The sequence below is a fragment of the Sciurus carolinensis genome, chromosome 4, assembly GCF_902686445.1.
Source record: "Sciurus carolinensis chromosome 4, mSciCar1.2, whole genome shotgun sequence".
Taxonomy (NCBI): domain Eukaryota; kingdom Metazoa; phylum Chordata; class Mammalia; order Rodentia; family Sciuridae; genus Sciurus; species Sciurus carolinensis.
In genome coordinates this window covers 96,888,910-96,906,228 of record NC_062216.1, presented here as the reverse complement: position 1 = coordinate 96,906,228, position 17,319 = coordinate 96,888,910, and the positions used below count along the sequence as shown (strand labels likewise).

At 36.2% G+C, this 17,319-nt stretch overlaps 1 protein-coding gene across 4 annotated transcripts in view; it reads left to right on the top strand.

The window, feature by feature from the left end:
• Positions 1-17,319, top strand: part of Dennd5b (DENN domain containing 5B) — a 191,599-nt gene that overhangs the window by 161,044 nt on the left and 13,236 nt on the right. For all 4 annotated transcript variants that reach the window (XM_047549051.1, XM_047549049.1, XM_047549050.1 and 1 more), the window contains 4 exons: positions 7,049-7,177; positions 10,276-10,397; positions 13,767-13,912; positions 17,118-17,236. In XM_047549051.1, coding sequence (XP_047405007.1) covers positions 7,049-7,177; positions 10,276-10,397; positions 13,767-13,912; positions 17,118-17,236 — 516 coding nt within the window. The remainder of the gene's footprint in view (positions 1-7,048; positions 7,178-10,275; positions 10,398-13,766; positions 13,913-17,117; positions 17,237-17,319) is intronic.

Sequence of the window (17,319 nt, the reverse complement as noted above, 5' to 3'; positions counted from 1 at the left end):
GAATTTCATAACTGCTTTTTCTAGTTCTATGAAGAATGTAATTGGAATTTTGATGGAATTGCATTGAAGCTATATAGTGCTTTTGGTAGTATGACCATTTTGACAATATTAATTCTACCTATCCAAGAACATGAGAGGTCTTTTCATCTCCTAAGGTCTTCTTCAATTTCTTTCTTTAGTGTTCTATAGTTTTCATTGTAGAGGCCCTTCAACCTCTTCTGTTAGGTTGATTCTCAATTATTTTATTCTTTTTGAAGTAGTTGTGAATGAGATAGTTTTACTAATTACTTTTTCAGCTTATTCATCTTTGGAGTATAGGCACACAATTTATGTATTTATTTATTTTAATTTATTTGTTGATGGACCTTTATTTTATTTACTTATATGTGGTGCTGACAATCGAACCCAGTGCCTCATACATGCTAGGCATGCGAACTACCACTGAGCTACAACCCCAGCCCCTTGTGACTGATTTATAAATGTTGATATTGCATCCTACTATTTTGCTGAATTAATCTATGAGCTCTAAGAGTCTTCTGGTGGAGTTTTTTTGTTTCTTTTTTTTGGGGGGGGGGTCTTCTAAATATAGGATCATGTTGTCAGCAAACAGATAATTTAAGCCTTTCTTTTCCTATTTGAGTACCTTTAATTTCTAGCCTGATTGCTCTGGCTAGAGTTTGAAGGACTATTATGTTGAATAGGAGTGGTGAAAGTGGGCATCTTTGTCTTGTTCCCGTTTTTAGAGGAAATGATTTCAGATTTTTCTCCATTCAATATAATGTTGACCTTGGGTTTGCCATATATAGCCTTTACAGTGTTGAGATAAGTTACTTCTATCTCTAGTTTTTCTAGTGTTTTCAATATGAATGGGTACTATACTTTGTAAAATGCTTCTTCTGCATCTGTTGAAATAGTCATGTGATTCTTGTCCTTATGTCTATTTATGTGGTGAATTACATTTATTGCTTTCTGTATGTTGAACCAACCTTGCATCCCTGGGGTGAAACCACTTGCTCATTGCACTGTCTTTTTAATGTGTTTTTTAAGTGTTTGCCAATATTTTATTTAGAACTTTTGCATCTGCATTCATCAAGGATATTGGTCTAAAGTTTTCTTTCCTTGACATGTGTTTGTCTAGTTTTGGTACAGGGTGATACTGACTTAATAGAACCATTTTGGCAGTGTTCCCTCCTTTTCTATTTCATGGAATAATTTGAGGAGGATTGGTATTAGTTCTTTAAAGCTGGCAGAACTCAGCTGAGAATCCATCTGGTCCTATGCTTTTGTTTATTGGAAGACTTTTGATAACTGCTTCAGGTTCATTACTTGAAATTGATCTGTTTAAGTTTTCTGTATCCTCCTGGTTCAGTTCGCATAGATCATGTCTCTATGAATTTGTCAGTGTCTTCAAGAGTTTCTAGTTTATTGAAGTATAAATTTCCAAAATAGTTTCTGATGATCCTATGGGTTTCAGTAGTACCTGTGGTAATAGTTCCTTTTTTTTAATCTCAGATTTTAATAATTTGAGTGTTTTTACTTATTTTTTTGGTTAGTATTTTTTTGGTTAGTTTAGCCTCCAGCATATTGTTGGGAGTGTTATGAGAATTATACTTGATCTTAGTCAAAAGACCATGAATTTATTTATTTATTTATTTATTTATTTTGGTTAGTTTTGTTTAGCCTCTTAAAGAATCAACTCTGTCTCATTGAATCTCAATTTTATTGATTTCAGCTCTGATTTTAATTATTTCCTGTCTTCTTATTTTGATGTTGTTTTGTTCTTTTTCTAGGGCCTTGAGATGTAATGTTAGATTATATTATGTATTTGGGATCTTTCTATTCTTTTAATAGATGAGCTCAGTGCTATGAACTTTCATCTTAGAACTGCCTTCATACTGTCCAGAGATTTTGTTATGTTATATCACTATCCTCATTTAATTCTAAGAATTTTTTTTATTTCTTCCCTGATTTCTTCTACTGATTTCTTCTTCTGTTCATCATTCAAAAGTATATTATTTAATCTCCAGATATTGGAGTGGTTTCTGTTTTTTATTTTATCATTGATTTCTAATTTCTTTCCATTATGGTCTGATAGAATGCAAGGTATTTATTTTCTTTTATATTTTATTTTTAATTTATTTTATTCTATTTTATTTTATTTTTGGTATTTGCCAACATTTGCGACCTAAAATAGGGTCTGTTTTAGAAAATATTCCATGTGCTGCTGAAAAGAAAGTGAATTCAGTCTATAGATATCTGCTAGGTCCATATTATTAGTTGTATTTTTTAGTTCTGTAGAATCTTTACTTAGTTTGGATGATCTACCCAGTGGTGAGAGGCATGTTAAAGTCACCCAGTATTATTTTATTGTTGTCTGATTCTTAATATTGAGAAGATTTTGTTTGATATACATAGATGCTCCATTGTTTGGGGCATTAATATTTATAATAATTATATCTTATTGATGTATGATTCCCTTAAGCAATATGAAATGACCTTCTTTGTCTCTTCTGATTAATCTTGGCTTGAAGTCCACTTTATCTGTTATGAGAATAGCAACCCCTGCTTCTTTATAAGTCCCATGTGAATGGGGTGTATTTTTCCCCATCTTTCTACCTTTGGTTCATGGATGTCTTTGCTTGTGAGGTGAGTCTCTTGTAGTCAGCATATTGTTGGGAGTGTTATGAGAATTATACTTGATCTTAGTCAAAAAGACTATGAATTGATTAAATGAGAAGTAAATGAGTTAGGTTATGTAAAGAGTTTAGAGAAGTACATACCCATACTAAGAGTTCATTAAATGCTCTTTACCATCTGAATCAATTTATGTATTTATGTCTTAAGTTTTATTACTCTTTGGTAGATGAAATGTAGTTGTCCTTATGCAGCTTCTGATTGCTTTTGAGAGGAAATGGTTGCAGATCTCTTAATGAAAATATAAAACTATATATGTTTTACAGTGATTTGAATGGTTGCCATCACCTTAAGGAGGTGGTTGTTTAAAGCTTTGCTGCTATAAACTCAAGCCAAATTTCTGAAACCTCATTAAAAAGTAGTTGCCTAATATGGTGGTGCACACCTTTAATTCAGTGACTCTGGAACCTGAGGCAGGAGGATCACAAGTTCAAGGGCAGCTTAGGCAACTTTCTCAGACCCTGTCTCCAAATAAAAAGGACTGGGGATGTGACTTGGTAAAGTGCCTCAGTATCAACTGGGTTCAATACCCAGTACCATAAATAACTAAATAAATTAAGCAAGCAAACTGGAGATGTAACTCAGTGGAAATCATCCCTGTATTAAATTTCCAGTGGTTAGGGGGCAGAACACATCACTGTAAACTCCTAATTCCTGCTGATTTACTTCCATCTACTTTATTTATTTTGTGGGGGAGAAGAGGTGCTGCTTGGATTTCACTTTGTATGGTGATACAGACCTGTAGTGCTGAGGCAAAAGAATCTCTTTAGCACAGGAATTGAGGGGCAGCCTGGTCAAGTATCTCAAAAAAAGAAAAAAGAAAAAACAACAAAAGCAACCTTGGGCTCTGTAATCAGCCTATAATGGTTAATAATATCTTATATTTTAATTCATATTTGTAATTTCTTTCTGCAACTACTAGAAACCTAGCTCCAGTTATCTATATTTACTTGTATAACCCTTATGTGTTCTGTATATATATAAGGTCATTTTTTCTTGCTAAACCATATGAGAAAAAAGTTTAACTAAAGCACAGTGTTCATGTCTAACTCTAGTTTTGTCTTTAGCTTTTCAGTATCCAATCAAAATACTATTTTCCAAAGCTTAGATTATAGTTCCTTTTGTTCTATATATAATTGTTATATAATAATAATTATATTATTATAATTCAGTTCTTTTTGTTAAGTTTGTATTCCATTTTGGGCTACCTCTGCATCCTGGTTGGTTAATTTTGTTTTGTTTTTCCCAAATTTATGTACAGTAAAGTTCACTGTTTTCACTATTTGTTATTGTGTAATTCTGTGGGACTCCACAAATACACAGTCATGATATAGAAAAGTTTTGTTCACCCCTCAAATTCCCTGCAGTTCTCCTTCTTAGTCAACCCCCCTTCCCAGATCCTCCCCCAGGAAGTGACTGATATATTTCTAGGCTTTTTCCCTGGAAAAGAACTGGAAGCAGTAGTACCTCAGTAACAGTAAGCACACTAGCCTCCCATATATTGATTTTAAATATCATTCTGTAGCTACATGTGGTAGTGAACACCTGCATTCCCAGCTACTCGGGAGGCTGAGGCAAGAGGAATCACAAGTTCAAGTCTAACCTGGGCAATTTAGTGAGAATCATCTCAAAATACAAAATAAAAAAGGGGATATAGGTCAGTGGTAGAGAGTCCCTGGATTCAATCCCCAGTACCACAAAAATAAATAAATAGTTCTCTAATGAAAGGAACCAGGACTTCCTAAGGAATGGTTGTTTCTAGGACTCCAGGACTGAAAAAAAGCAAGAGGGGAAAAAAAAAAAGAAGCGTCTGGGGCATCTTGTGGTACCACAAATGAGGAAGTGCTCCAAAAATGATAGGGTCATTTTACAGAAGCAGTCTAATTAAATGTTAAATAAATGAAGTAGAAAAAAAAAGTAGTAGTTTAAAATTTAAGAGTTTGTTGCTTTTAGTCACCTTTGTGGTCAACTAGGGAATGTCCTTGGGCTGAGGAATAGCCACTCTTCTTTCAGAGGCTCATACAGAAGTACCCAATTGGGTTGTCAAATGCCCAGTGGCTGCCACCAGACCAGTAGGAACTAGGGTTTAAGAGGATGTTGCTTGATACTAGATTTCTCTGCTAATGACCATTTTAATAGCATTGATTCCTTTAAAATAAGTCTATTATTAATTCTGAAAAAAAAATTCTTAGAGGTAAGATGGTTTTGGTTAAATACCACAAAAATTGTAACACAACTTCCTTTTTTATGTCTTTGTGTGGTACTGGGAATTGAACCCATGAGTGTTCTACCACCATACTACATCCCCAGCCGGATTTTTTGTTTGTTTGTTTATTTTGTTTTGTTTTTTTGTGGTGCTGGGGATTGAACCCAGGGTCTTGTCCTTGTGAGTCAAGTACTCTACCAATTGAGCTATATCCCCAACCCCTCTGTCCCCAACCTTTTTTATTTTACTTTGAGACAGGGTCTTGCTAAATTGCCCAGGCTGTCCTTGTACTTGCCATCTTCCTACCTCAGCCTCCTGAGTTGCAGGGATTATAGGTGTGCACCACCACGCCCAGCCACAACTTTACCTCCTCATTCTGACTTGTTTTTAAGCCACTTGTTTAGTGTATCTATGTAATATGATAAAAGGCCTTGCATCTTATTGATCAAGAGTGTTGACTCATACATCAGCACTGAGCATTAAAGTCCTACATCTTCACATTCAGGGTGAGGAGAAGAAAAATGGAAAGGAAAAAAGAACACATATGTGTTAGAGGGAGAATTCTTTCCTTATTCTGAATGCTTAGAATCAGCAGAGAAGAGGTTTTTTTTGTTGCAGTATTAATTACAGCTAGAATGAGTCATTCTGTACATTTAAAAAAATCAAATGAGAAATGGTGCATTATAGTAACAAAGGCTTTTTAATGACTCACCTCACTGTAGTGGTTTTTTACAATTTACCCTCTCTCTAAGGCTTGTCCTTGTCTCATCCTCCTTTCCCCTTTAGGAGGAAAATTATTTACAAAGATAAATTCAGTTCTGCTAAATATAGTGTTGAGTTTTACATGGAATACTAATTTATACATAGATGTAACTTTTTCATTTATTTTTATTTTTATTTCTTACTTTTTGAGGGGGTACCAGGGATTGAACTCAGGGGCACTTAACCACTGAACCACATCCCCAGCCCTTTTTTGTACTTTATTTAGAGACAGGGTCTCAATAAGTTACTTAGTACCTCATTGTCACTGAGGCTTTCTTTGAACTCGAAATCCTTCTGCCTCAGCCTCCCGAGCTGCTAGGATTACAGGTGTGCACCACCACGCCTAGCTTTTACTTTATTCAGTTTTTTGGTACCAGGGATCAAACCCAGGAACATTTGACTACTGAGCCACATCCCCAGTCCTTTTTTTATTTTTTATTTTGAGACAGAGTCTCACTAAGTTGCTTAGGGTGTTGCCAAGTGACTGAGGCTGGCCCCGAATTTATGATCCTCCTGCCTCAGCCTCCCAAATCACTGGGATTTCAGACATGGACCCCCACACCCAATTAAAAGATGTAACTTTTAATTGTTGTTTCACCACAATATTTTGTGTGTATGGCCACATAATTTTCTAAATCTTTCTAGTTTTTAAGATTCAACACAGTGTAATGGAGCTTCTAATGCTGTATGCCGTAAGAGTAAGATCTTATATTTTCCATATGTTGTCTGGGGCAACTTGAAAAATAGTTAAGTAATCACCAGGTTTAGTGGCACATGCCTGTAATCCCGTCTACTCAGGAGGCAGGAGGATCATAAATTGGAGACCAACGTGGGCAACTTAGGGAGCAGCTGCCTCAAAATTTAAAAAATAATAAAAAGGGGTAAGGATGTGGTTCAGTGGTAGAGTACTCCTGGGTTTAATCTCCATCACTGCAAAATAAACATAAGAAAAAAATAGTTAAGTGGATTAAAGTTGTGCCTCATGTTTAAAACTATAAAATAATTATTTTGAATAAGAACTTGACTGTTCATATTGTTATATTACTTTTCTTTAGGGTCAGGAATAGTCAAGTGCCTATTTGTAGGTAACTCCGAGGATGAAACAAGGAACATAATAAAATCTGAAAGAATAGATGAGTGTTAAATGCTTTATCATGTTGCCTGTATGTTTGTGTTGTAATGACAATTCGAATATGCAATTAAATGCATGATTCAAATGGAACCTTTTAAGATTTAATCAGCCTTCAAATTATGTATTACCCATTGCTTCCTCTAAGTATGAAACAACTTTTCAGCACCCAGAACTGTTTATTCTTTTTTAGTTCTTTTTTAGTTCCAGGTTTTCCTTAGGATCTGTGTCTTTACTGTTACTCCTGTTTTTTTAAGGCATATTCAGAACATGAGTGAGATCAAGACTGATGTCGGACGAGCTCGGGCATGGATAAGATTATCTCTAGAGAAGAAGCTTTTGTCCCAGCATCTCAAGCAGTTGCTCTCTAACCAACCACTTACCAAGTAAGATATTGCCTTTTGAGACATTTCTGTTTTTAATGCTGGCAAAGCTGACAAACTGGCATCTTTAGCTTAATTGCTGATTTGTTTGCATATGCATTCTTATTGTCTAACAGACATGTACTTCAGAAACTCTATTGTGACATAATATTTGATCATTGCTGGGAGGGTATTGTATTTCATAGCTGAAGGCCAGATTGCTGTGTTCTAATCAGAAAAAAAGATCCATACAAGTTGTTGCTGAGGCTGGCTTTGAATTCATGATCCTCTTGTCCCCTGAGTTGCTGGAATTACAGGCTTGCGCCACTGCGCCCAGAGCTATTCTAGGTTTTGTAATCTAAAGCTTATATAAGTTTAACCTATTTTTTGGATGTTACTGTCAGCCTCAGCGACAGTGAGGTGCTAAGCAACTCAGTAGGATCCTGTCTGTAAATAAAATACCAAAAAGGAATGTGACTGGGAACGTGGCTCATTGGTCAAGTGCCCCTGGTACGCAAAAAAATTTTTAAACCATAGAGCAGCACAAAAGGGTTGGGGGAGGGTCCACAGTAAAGGATTCTGACAGTCTTGCCAATATTTATGTTCAATAACCTAGAGCCAGGAAACCAGTTAAGTGCCTGACAATTAATTGTTAATTGATTCAGTAGTTTCTTTATCAAGAACTCCTGAATACATTGTCCGTATGTGTATATTAGAGCTTGTTTAAAGGCTAAGGACTTTTGAGTTTTCTTTTTTTTTTAATTTATTTTTATTGTAAACAAATGGGATACATGTTGTTTCTGTTTGTACATGGAGTAACGCATACCAGACTTTTGAGTTTTCAAGAGCATAGGTATACAAAGAATCCAACCAAGACCTAAATATGACTATTTATTGTAATCCCATCTTGGTAACCTAGTGCATTTTACAGTTCTACTTTTATATGTATCACCTTTGGATTACGTACCCCATGAGCATTTTAGGATGAGTCTTAATGTCCAGAGAATAGTTTTGATACTACAATGTGACTTACGAATTATGAACCAGACCTTGTTCTTTTAACATTTTTTTTCCAATTATTAAAGTTATTCCTGCCCATTGTGGCCAAAGTACAAAAAAGAGCCAAGCCCAGTGGCACACACCTTTAATCCCAGCAACTCGGGAGGCTGAGGTAGAAGATCACACGTTCCAGGCCAGCCTCAGTAATTTAGCAAGACCCTCAGAAATTTAGCAAAACCCTGTCTCAAAAAAGACAGGAGATGTAGCTCAGTGATAAAGTGCCCCAGTTTCAATACCCAATAACAAAACAAAAACAAAAGTACCAAGAAGACCATGATAATTTTTTTAACCCTTCTGTGTAAGAACAATATTAAGTATTTCTGTACTTTCATCTATTCATATCTTCTTAGTTAAGATTATACGTATTTGCAATTCAGTGCCATCCTTTTTTAACCTAACATGGTTTGATAAACATATACTTCTATATATAGAAGTTTAAACTCTGAAGTCTGAATACTCCCTTTACTCCTTACTGTTTTAATGGCGTTGGACAAGATAATTAACTTTTGTGTGCCTCTTTTCTTCCATTTATAAAAAATGGAGTTGCTGGGCTGGGGATATAGCTCAGTTTAGTAGAGTGCTTGCCTTGCACAAGGCCCTGGGTTCAATCCCCAGCACCACACACACACACACACAAAAAAAAAAAAAACACTTGGCAAAATCCTTAAATGTAAGTGCTTAATAAAAGTGGTAATATTTTTAGTTGTAGTGACTGTGCTATTGTTAAAACCCTTCATAAACTTTATCTTAAATGGCCATATCATATTCCAGCATATGAATATACTATGAAACATTTTTGTTTTATTTATTTTCTATTTTTTGTCAGTGCTGGGGATTGAACCCAGGACCTTTACTACACCCCCAGCCTAAAACATTTTTATTTCACGAATATATTTTAGTGAACATTAATAAGTAAATCTTTAAAAATTTTTTTTTTTCTTTTGGTACCAGAGATTGAACCCAGCAGCATCTTAACCACTGAGCCACATCACCCAGTCCATTTTAAAATACTTTATTTAGAGACAGGGTCTCACTAAGTTGCTTAGGGCCTTTTTACTAAGTTGCTGAGGCTGGCTTTGAACTCATGATCCTCCTGTCTCAGCCTCCCAAAACACTGGGGTTACAGGCATGCACCACCATGCCCAGCTATAAGTAAATCTTTGCCCACATTTCATATTGTGTACTTAGGACTGAGCCCTAAAAGTAAAATTCATGAATTAAGGGTTGTGGCTAGTTTAGCGGAACTTACCAACAAATTGCTTTCCTGAAATTTGTATCGCATCAACTGTGAGGATGACATTGGCCCCTCCTTGGCACTAGTCATAACTTTTAAATCTTTATTGTTTCATTTTTTGTTTTGTTTTGTTTATAGTACTGGGGATTGAATCCACAGTTGCTTTACACTGAGCTACATCTCTAGCCCTTTACATTTTTTTTGAGATAGGGTCTCACTAAGTTGCACAGGCTGGCCTCTAATTTGTAATGCTCCTGCCTCAGCTTCCCAAGTCACTAGAATTGTAATGGTGGTATGCACCACCATATCCAACTTCCCATTAGTTTAATAGACAAACTTAATTCATGGCAAAGGCAGGAATGGGGGTGCATACCTGTTATCCCAGCAACTTGGTAGACTGAGGTAGGAGGATGGCAACTCCAAGGCCAACCTCAGCAACTTAGCAAGACCTTGTCTTAAAATAAAAAATTAAGAGGGCTGGGACTGTAGCTTAGTGGTAAAGCATCCCCTGTGTTCAGTCCCCAGTACAACAACAACAACAAAAATTTTATGCGTTTTCCCCCTTTACTAGTTAAAAATCTTTTATTCAGTGTTTATATGTCCATTTTTGTGGATTTTTTATTCTTTCAACTTTGTTTTCTTCCCATTGTTTAGTGAAGTGGGTTTTTTTTTTTTTTTTTTTTGCGGTACTGGGGATCGAACCCAGGGCCTTGTGCTTGCAAGGCAAGCACTCTACCAACTGAGCTATCTCCCCAGCCCTGAAGTGTTTATTTTTAAACGTAATGAAAAGTATGAAAAATATACTGTTTTGTGCTTGTCTTCTTTTTAGGAAGCTTTATAAGCGTTATGCTTTTCTACGTTGTGAAGAAGAAAGAGAGCAGTTTCTTTACCATCTTCTTTCCCTCAATGCTGTGGACTATTTTTGCTTCACCAGTGTGTTCACCACTATCAGTAAGTCTGGAGAACTGACTGTTAAGTGAAGACTCCATTAGGTGACTAATGGCAAAAAAGTGTTCATATCTTCAGTAGTGAGATATACCATAGTACAAGGAGGTGGACACTTTAATGGCCTCCCAGATATCCATTAGATATCCATTTAATATCTCCCTCAACCAGTCCTGCTTTCCTCCTCATATGTTGATCCCAGGAGCAACATCATGTGTACTAATTTCTGATTTACTCATCTTTCCAAAATGCCCAATCTGATGATAATTGTTACCTACAATGAGTGTAAAAAAGGAATGTTTTGGTAAATAAATATTCCAATATCTATCCAAAATATATAAATCCAAAGAATCAGTATATGATAATAATACACTTATATAACAACATTATTTAATTTCATTGAGAAACACTTCAGAATCTTGCTAGATATTATAGGTGGAGGAAATACTGATTGTCATTTTTTTTTTTCCCCTAGTACTAGGAATTTAACCCAGGGCCTCACAGGTGGTAAGGAAACACTGTATGACTGAGCTATATCCCTAGTCCTTTTTATTTTATTTTGAAATGGGGTCTCAAATAAGTGGCCCATGCTGGCCTTGAACTTGTGTTTCTCCTGCCTCAGCCTCCTGAGCAATTGAGATTAGAAACATACAACACACAACACCCAGCCTCAATGTTTTCTTTTTTTTTTTTCTTTTTTTCTTTGTATCAGGGATTGAACCCAGAGGGCGCTTAACCTCTGAGCTGCATCCCCACCCCTTTTTTATATTTTGTTTAGAGACAGGGTCTTGCTGTATTGCTTACGGCCTTGCTAAACTGCTAAGGTTGGCTTTGAACTCATAACCTGCCTCAACCTTCCACTGGGATTACAGCTGTGCGCAGCCACAATGGCCTCAATGTTTTTTGTTTTTTTGTTTTTTTTGTCGGTGCTGTGGATTGAACCCAGGGCCTTGTGCTTGTGAGACCAGCACTCTACCAACTGAGCTATATCCCCAGCCCCTTCAATGTATTTTTGATAGCTGAATTACAGCATTTATTCTATCTACCATTATTAATTCTTCTTGCAGCGAGTCCCCCCCACACACACACCTATTTTGGAGTATTTTTACTTATATCAGTTAGGAATTGAATTCAGCTGCAAGTACCAGAAACTTTGAAAAGAAGTGATTTATATAACTCAGTAGTTTATTGTTCTTATGTAAGAAGTAGTCTGGAGGCTGGGGTTGTGGCTCAGTGGTAGAGCACTTGCCTAGCAAGCATGAGGCCCTGGGTTTGATCCTCAGCACTAATAATAAAATAAAGGTATTGTGTCCACCTACAACTTAAAAAAAAAAAAAATAGGCAGTCTGCTGTGCTATCACAGACCAAGGCTCATGTCTGTTTCTTCCTAGACATTATCAGATTGTACTCATGATCTCATGATCAGAAAATGGCTGTCCTCTGTCCACCTATCTGCAGGAAGGAAGGAAGGAATACCAAGGAGAAAAGGGCAGGATTTATGCTGGAAAATGTAATTTTCCCAAAAATTTCAATAAATATCAAAAATAACTGGCCAAAATTAAGAAGGTTTGGACTTTCTAGTCTCTGGATGAGACAGATAAGAAAAAGAAATAATAATGGATATTAATAGGGCCAACTTGTAAGTTATTATTAGTTTATTAGGTGACTTCAGGTATAAGATTCTAAGATGTTATATACAGTTTTAAGAGAAGAAAGGTCATTTAAGATTCCTAAGGTCCTCCATCTGCAAATTTTTCTTCATCTCAATAATTCTTTGAATTTGAGGAACTAAGATACTTTATGAAATAAGTATTCCAAGTTTAGTAATTTTTTTTTTTTTTTTTTTTTTTTTTTTGGTGGTACTGGGGATCGAACCCAGGGCCTTGTGCTTGCAAGGCAAGCACTCTACCGACTGAGCTATCTCCCCAGCCCAAGTTTAGTAATATTGATCTTTTATACTTATCACTGTGAATCAGTTTTGCATCTGTGGGTCCTTTGCAGTGCAGAACTACTGACCTTAAACAGGCCTTTTCCTCAGCTTTTCTAATCCTGTCAATGCAAGAAATGAGAGAAATTTCTCACACCTAAAATAAAATCTTACACTAACCACTTCTGCTTTCAGTTTCAGAACCCATTTAATTCTGATGGTTACTAAACCATGAAAGTATGGCCTTTCCTCTGACATTTTCCTTTTCTTCTACCAAAATAAAAGGACAGTCATTCACGAACATAAAGCCATTTATGTAAAATTAAAGAAATGAACCATTTATCCCATTCATTTTCCTCATCTAAGGGTTTGCTGAACCATGAACTTACTATGATGCTGTGTCTGGATACCTTGTCCACCAAATGTTTTTCATCCTGTATGTAGATCTTTCAGGGATAGCTTCTGACCATCCCCTTTGTAACCAAATGAGTAGAAATTCCAAGGATATCAACAAAAACACTGATTCTACTCTATTTGAAATAAATTATATTTGTGTGTGTGTGTGTGTGTGTGTGTATGAAATATATATATATGAAATGATGACAAAAATATGCTAATATGTGTTAGCCATCCCCATTTTTTAAGTGAAGAGAGGATGCTTCTAATGTCTTTCTTGTGCCTTCCACCTTTGAGGCAAGGTCTGTGATAGGAAGGTGACATCTAGTGGTGGACTTTTGGAGATGCCTTCAGAAGGAAAAGACTTCACATAGATCTCTTTCCACATCTTGACCCTTCCCCAGGGTTCCCTTACATGGAAGTCACCTTAATAATTTCCCAAGTTGCAGCATATAGACTTTATGCTATGCCCAGAATGGAGGCTCCATTGTTTTTATTATTGGATTTGCTTGTTGTGTAGTAAACTTGGAAGGAGAAAGTTCTGAAGTGCAGTGTTTTAAGTATTCCCCAAGAAAAGCAACAAAAATGGAATACTAACCTAGAAGTCATCTACTCCTCTTTTCATATGAAACTATATTAGTAATTAAGTTCATTGGTATTCAATTTTATTACAAAATTAATTTTTAAATATGTTAAGCAATGAAAACATGTATAGCACAGTGTTCAGTTCCTCAGGTATTCTCTTATATAATGCTTGATATTGCTTATAAATTTAACAGTGGTGTATCTTATCATGGTGATATATAAGCCACTCGTACATTTCAATGTATATGTCATGGAAACCACCAGCAAAAGTATAGGAACTTTATAACCTGAACCTCCTCTTTCTAAACTAGAAGTTATGATGTCATCTTTTTATGTAAGTACATATTAAAAGATCATAAAAGCAAAGTATCTATGAAAATTAACAGTTCTTAATATATATGTATTTTATTAAAAGAGCTTCTTTATTGTAATTTTGCATTAATTTTCACTTTTTTTTTTCCCCCCAGTGATTCCATACAGGTCAGTGATCATCCCCATCAAAAAGCTGAGCAATGCAATCATCACTTCAAACCCCTGGATCTGTGTATCAGGAGAGCTTGGAGACACAGGAATAATGCAGATTCCCAAAAATCTCCTTGAGATGACTTTTGAGGTAGGATCCACTTACACCTTTCTTAGCAAAAAGTGTCATATTTAGTTCTACAGAGGATTCTAGTTTTACTTTTTCATTTTCTGTGAATCGATGAACTGAAGGAATGTGTGAGCATACTGGATCATTTTTGTGATCACATGCTTATTATTGTCTAAAGTGTCTTACACTAATCTGTTTTGTATTTTCATTATTGTTATTTTCACTGTTAAGCTCTATTTTTCTGCTGTTCCATGATTCCTAGTGCCTAGCACAGAATGTGGAAAGCAGAGAACATTGGAATAAATGTTTTCCCCACAGTGATTCTCCTCCCTACACCAACTTAATCATGCTTTGACAGAATAACCAGAGAGCTGACATCCATGATTATGGATTTTAAACCACATTACGGCATTTATAGATTGATTTTATCAAAATGTTTTGTTATATAATAGTTTTTAGATCTCAGCTGGTGACTTATGGTCGATCTTAGCATGTAGGAAGAAGATAGATATCTATTCATATTTCAGGAGAGAAGTGATACTACTTGAAGGTTCTGTTCTCATGTCCTTTGGAGTCTAGGAATAGCAGTATCCACTCAGAATCGCAGTACTCCCCAAAGATCTCATTTTGGCCTTATAGTATGTAATGAACTCACAGACATCTGTATATAAAAGATTAAAAAAACCCTTGACTTTTCTTCATCTACCAATTATAGGACATAAGCTACATTGTAAGTCCTATCTTGCTGTTTCCAGACACTGTCACACATCAATACACTCTTTTCCATCTCTGCTGCATGAGTATTCAAGGTACCATTCTCCCTTACTGAGTCACCGTGATCCCTTCTCACTAGGGTACAAAAACATCAAATGCTTTTAAAAGTCGTAACTCTGATGTTTCTATCTGACACATATTTAGGATCTGTGATCCTTTCCTTATCAGATACTTAAAGACTGAGTATATGCCAGGTACAGTGGCATAATCCAGACAACTCAGGAGGCTAAGGCAGAAGGATCACCATTTGGGGGCCAGCCTTAGCAACTTAGTAAGACCTGTCTCAAAATAAAAAATTTTAAAGAGGGCTGAGGATATAGCCCAGTGGTAAAGTGCTCCTGGGTTCAATTCCCAGTATTACTAAAAAATAAAAAAGTCAGAACTTAATCGGCTTTCATTTTTACAACTATTACCATTGCTTTATTTTATACTTGCCACAAAGGGTTAGTAAGGATGTCAATAACTGCAGTAGTGTCCCCTTATTTATAGTTTCACTTTCCACTGTTTCAGTTACCTGCAGTCAATCAGTCCAAAAATATTAAAGAGAAAATTTCAGAAATAAACAATTTATAAGCAATTTTGTTTGCTTGGGTATTTAATTAGGTTTGTTTTTTGTTTTTGCTGTGCTAGGTTTTAAACCAAGGGCATTGTACATGCTAGGCAAGTGCTCTACTACTAAACTACACCCCTAGCATATAATAAGTTTTAAATTGCACACCATTCTGAAATCTTGTGCTGTCCTGCTTAGGATGTGAATCATTCTATTGTCCAGTGTATCCATGCCACCCACATATTAGTCACTTAGTGTACATTCAAGTTATCAGATCAGCTATTGAGGTATTACAGTTGCTTACGTTTATGTAGCCCTTACTAATAGCCCCCCTTGTGCTAGTGATAGGTTGCAATAAGATTAGTGGTACAAATAAGACACCAGGGCAGGAAAATAGAAGGACAGATTAACTCAGGTACAATGTGGCAACTCTACAGAGCATATAGGAAAAAACTTAGTGTAGATATAAGGTTTGGTACTATGCAAGTTTCAGGTGGCCACTGAAGGTTCTAGAATGTATCCCTTGAAAATAAGGGAGGACTGCTGTATGCCTTTTATTACAAATGACTTCAAAAAATTCTGGTATATGAGATTTGGGGTCAATTCTGCCTTGGGTTTTGTATGTTTTGTTTGTGGTATTGGAAGTCAAACCCAAGGCCTTGCACATGCTAGGTTAGTACACTACCACTAAGCTTATATCCTCAGCTTCTCATTAAAAATAGGAAAATAGCCAGGCATGGTAGCTCACACCTGTAATCCCAAAAATTCAGGAGGCTGAGACAGGAAAATCACAGGTTTGAGGCCAGCTTCAGCAATTTAAGGAGACTCTAAGCAACTTAGCAAGACCCTGTCTCAAAATACAAAGGGCTAGGGATGTGACTCAGTGGTTAAGCACCCCTGGGTTCAATCTCATGTGCCCCCCCCCAAAAAAAAAAAAAAGGAAAATAGCCAGGCATGGTGTCACACACTAGTAATCTCAGCTACTCAGGAAGTGGAGGCAGGAGGATCAAAAATTCAAGACCAGCCTGGGCAACTTATTATTATCTGTCTCAAATAATGAAAAGAGAGAGGGAGGGAGTAAGGGAAGAAAGGAGGAAAATTGGATTGTGTAGAGGGAAATAAGGGATGAGGAGGGGGTGGGGGAAAGGAAAGATAATGAAATGAGACAAACATCATTACCCTATGTACATATATGATTACACAAATGGTGTGACTACATTGTGTACAACTAGAGAAATGGAAAGTTGTACCCCATTTGTGTATAATGAATTTAAAAAAATAATAAAATTTTAAAAAATAATAATGGAAAGGACTAGGGATATAACTCAGTGGTAGCATACTCCTGGTTTTTATCCATAGTACTGAATAAATAAATATAGGAAATTTGGCAGTCATGGTGGCACAATCCTATAATCCCAGCTTCTTGGGAGGCCAAAACAGGAAGATTTGTGAATTAAGTCCAGATTAGGCAACATAGTGAGGCCTGTCCCTCAAAAAATGAAGAAAAATGACAGGGTCAGATTTAAGTCATTTTAAATAGCACTGTTTTCCCATTTCTTAAAATTTTCTCATCCTTCAAATCACTGTCTTAGTAATATTTCTGGATTCCACAAATAGAAGTAAATGTTTCTTCCCCAAAGTTCTTTTAGTGTTTGTTTACATTTTTAGTCTAGCACCTTGTACAATCCACCTCATTCAATTGTCAGTGTCTATGTCTCCTTTCTCATTATATGAGGGCTCTGAGAGCAAGGAATACTTACGGATGTATTTCTTTAGTGTAGCTTAGCACATTAAACAGGGTAAGTCTCTGCAATTATTAGATAGAATCAAAGTGCCACTGCTAAAGCTGAGAGGAAATGAGATGAGGTCAGATCCTAAATAACGATGGTTCTGTCCCTACAGTGCCAGAACTTGGGGAAGCTCACCACTGTTCAGATTGGTCATGATAACTCAGGACTATTAGCCAAATGGCTAGTGGATTGTGTCATGGTCAGAAATGAAATCACAGGACATACATATAGGTAAGTAAATAGCCTTAGGAACTCAAAATTCTTTGTTTTGAGGCTTATTTATTTATTTATGCAGTGCCAGGGCGTGAACCCTG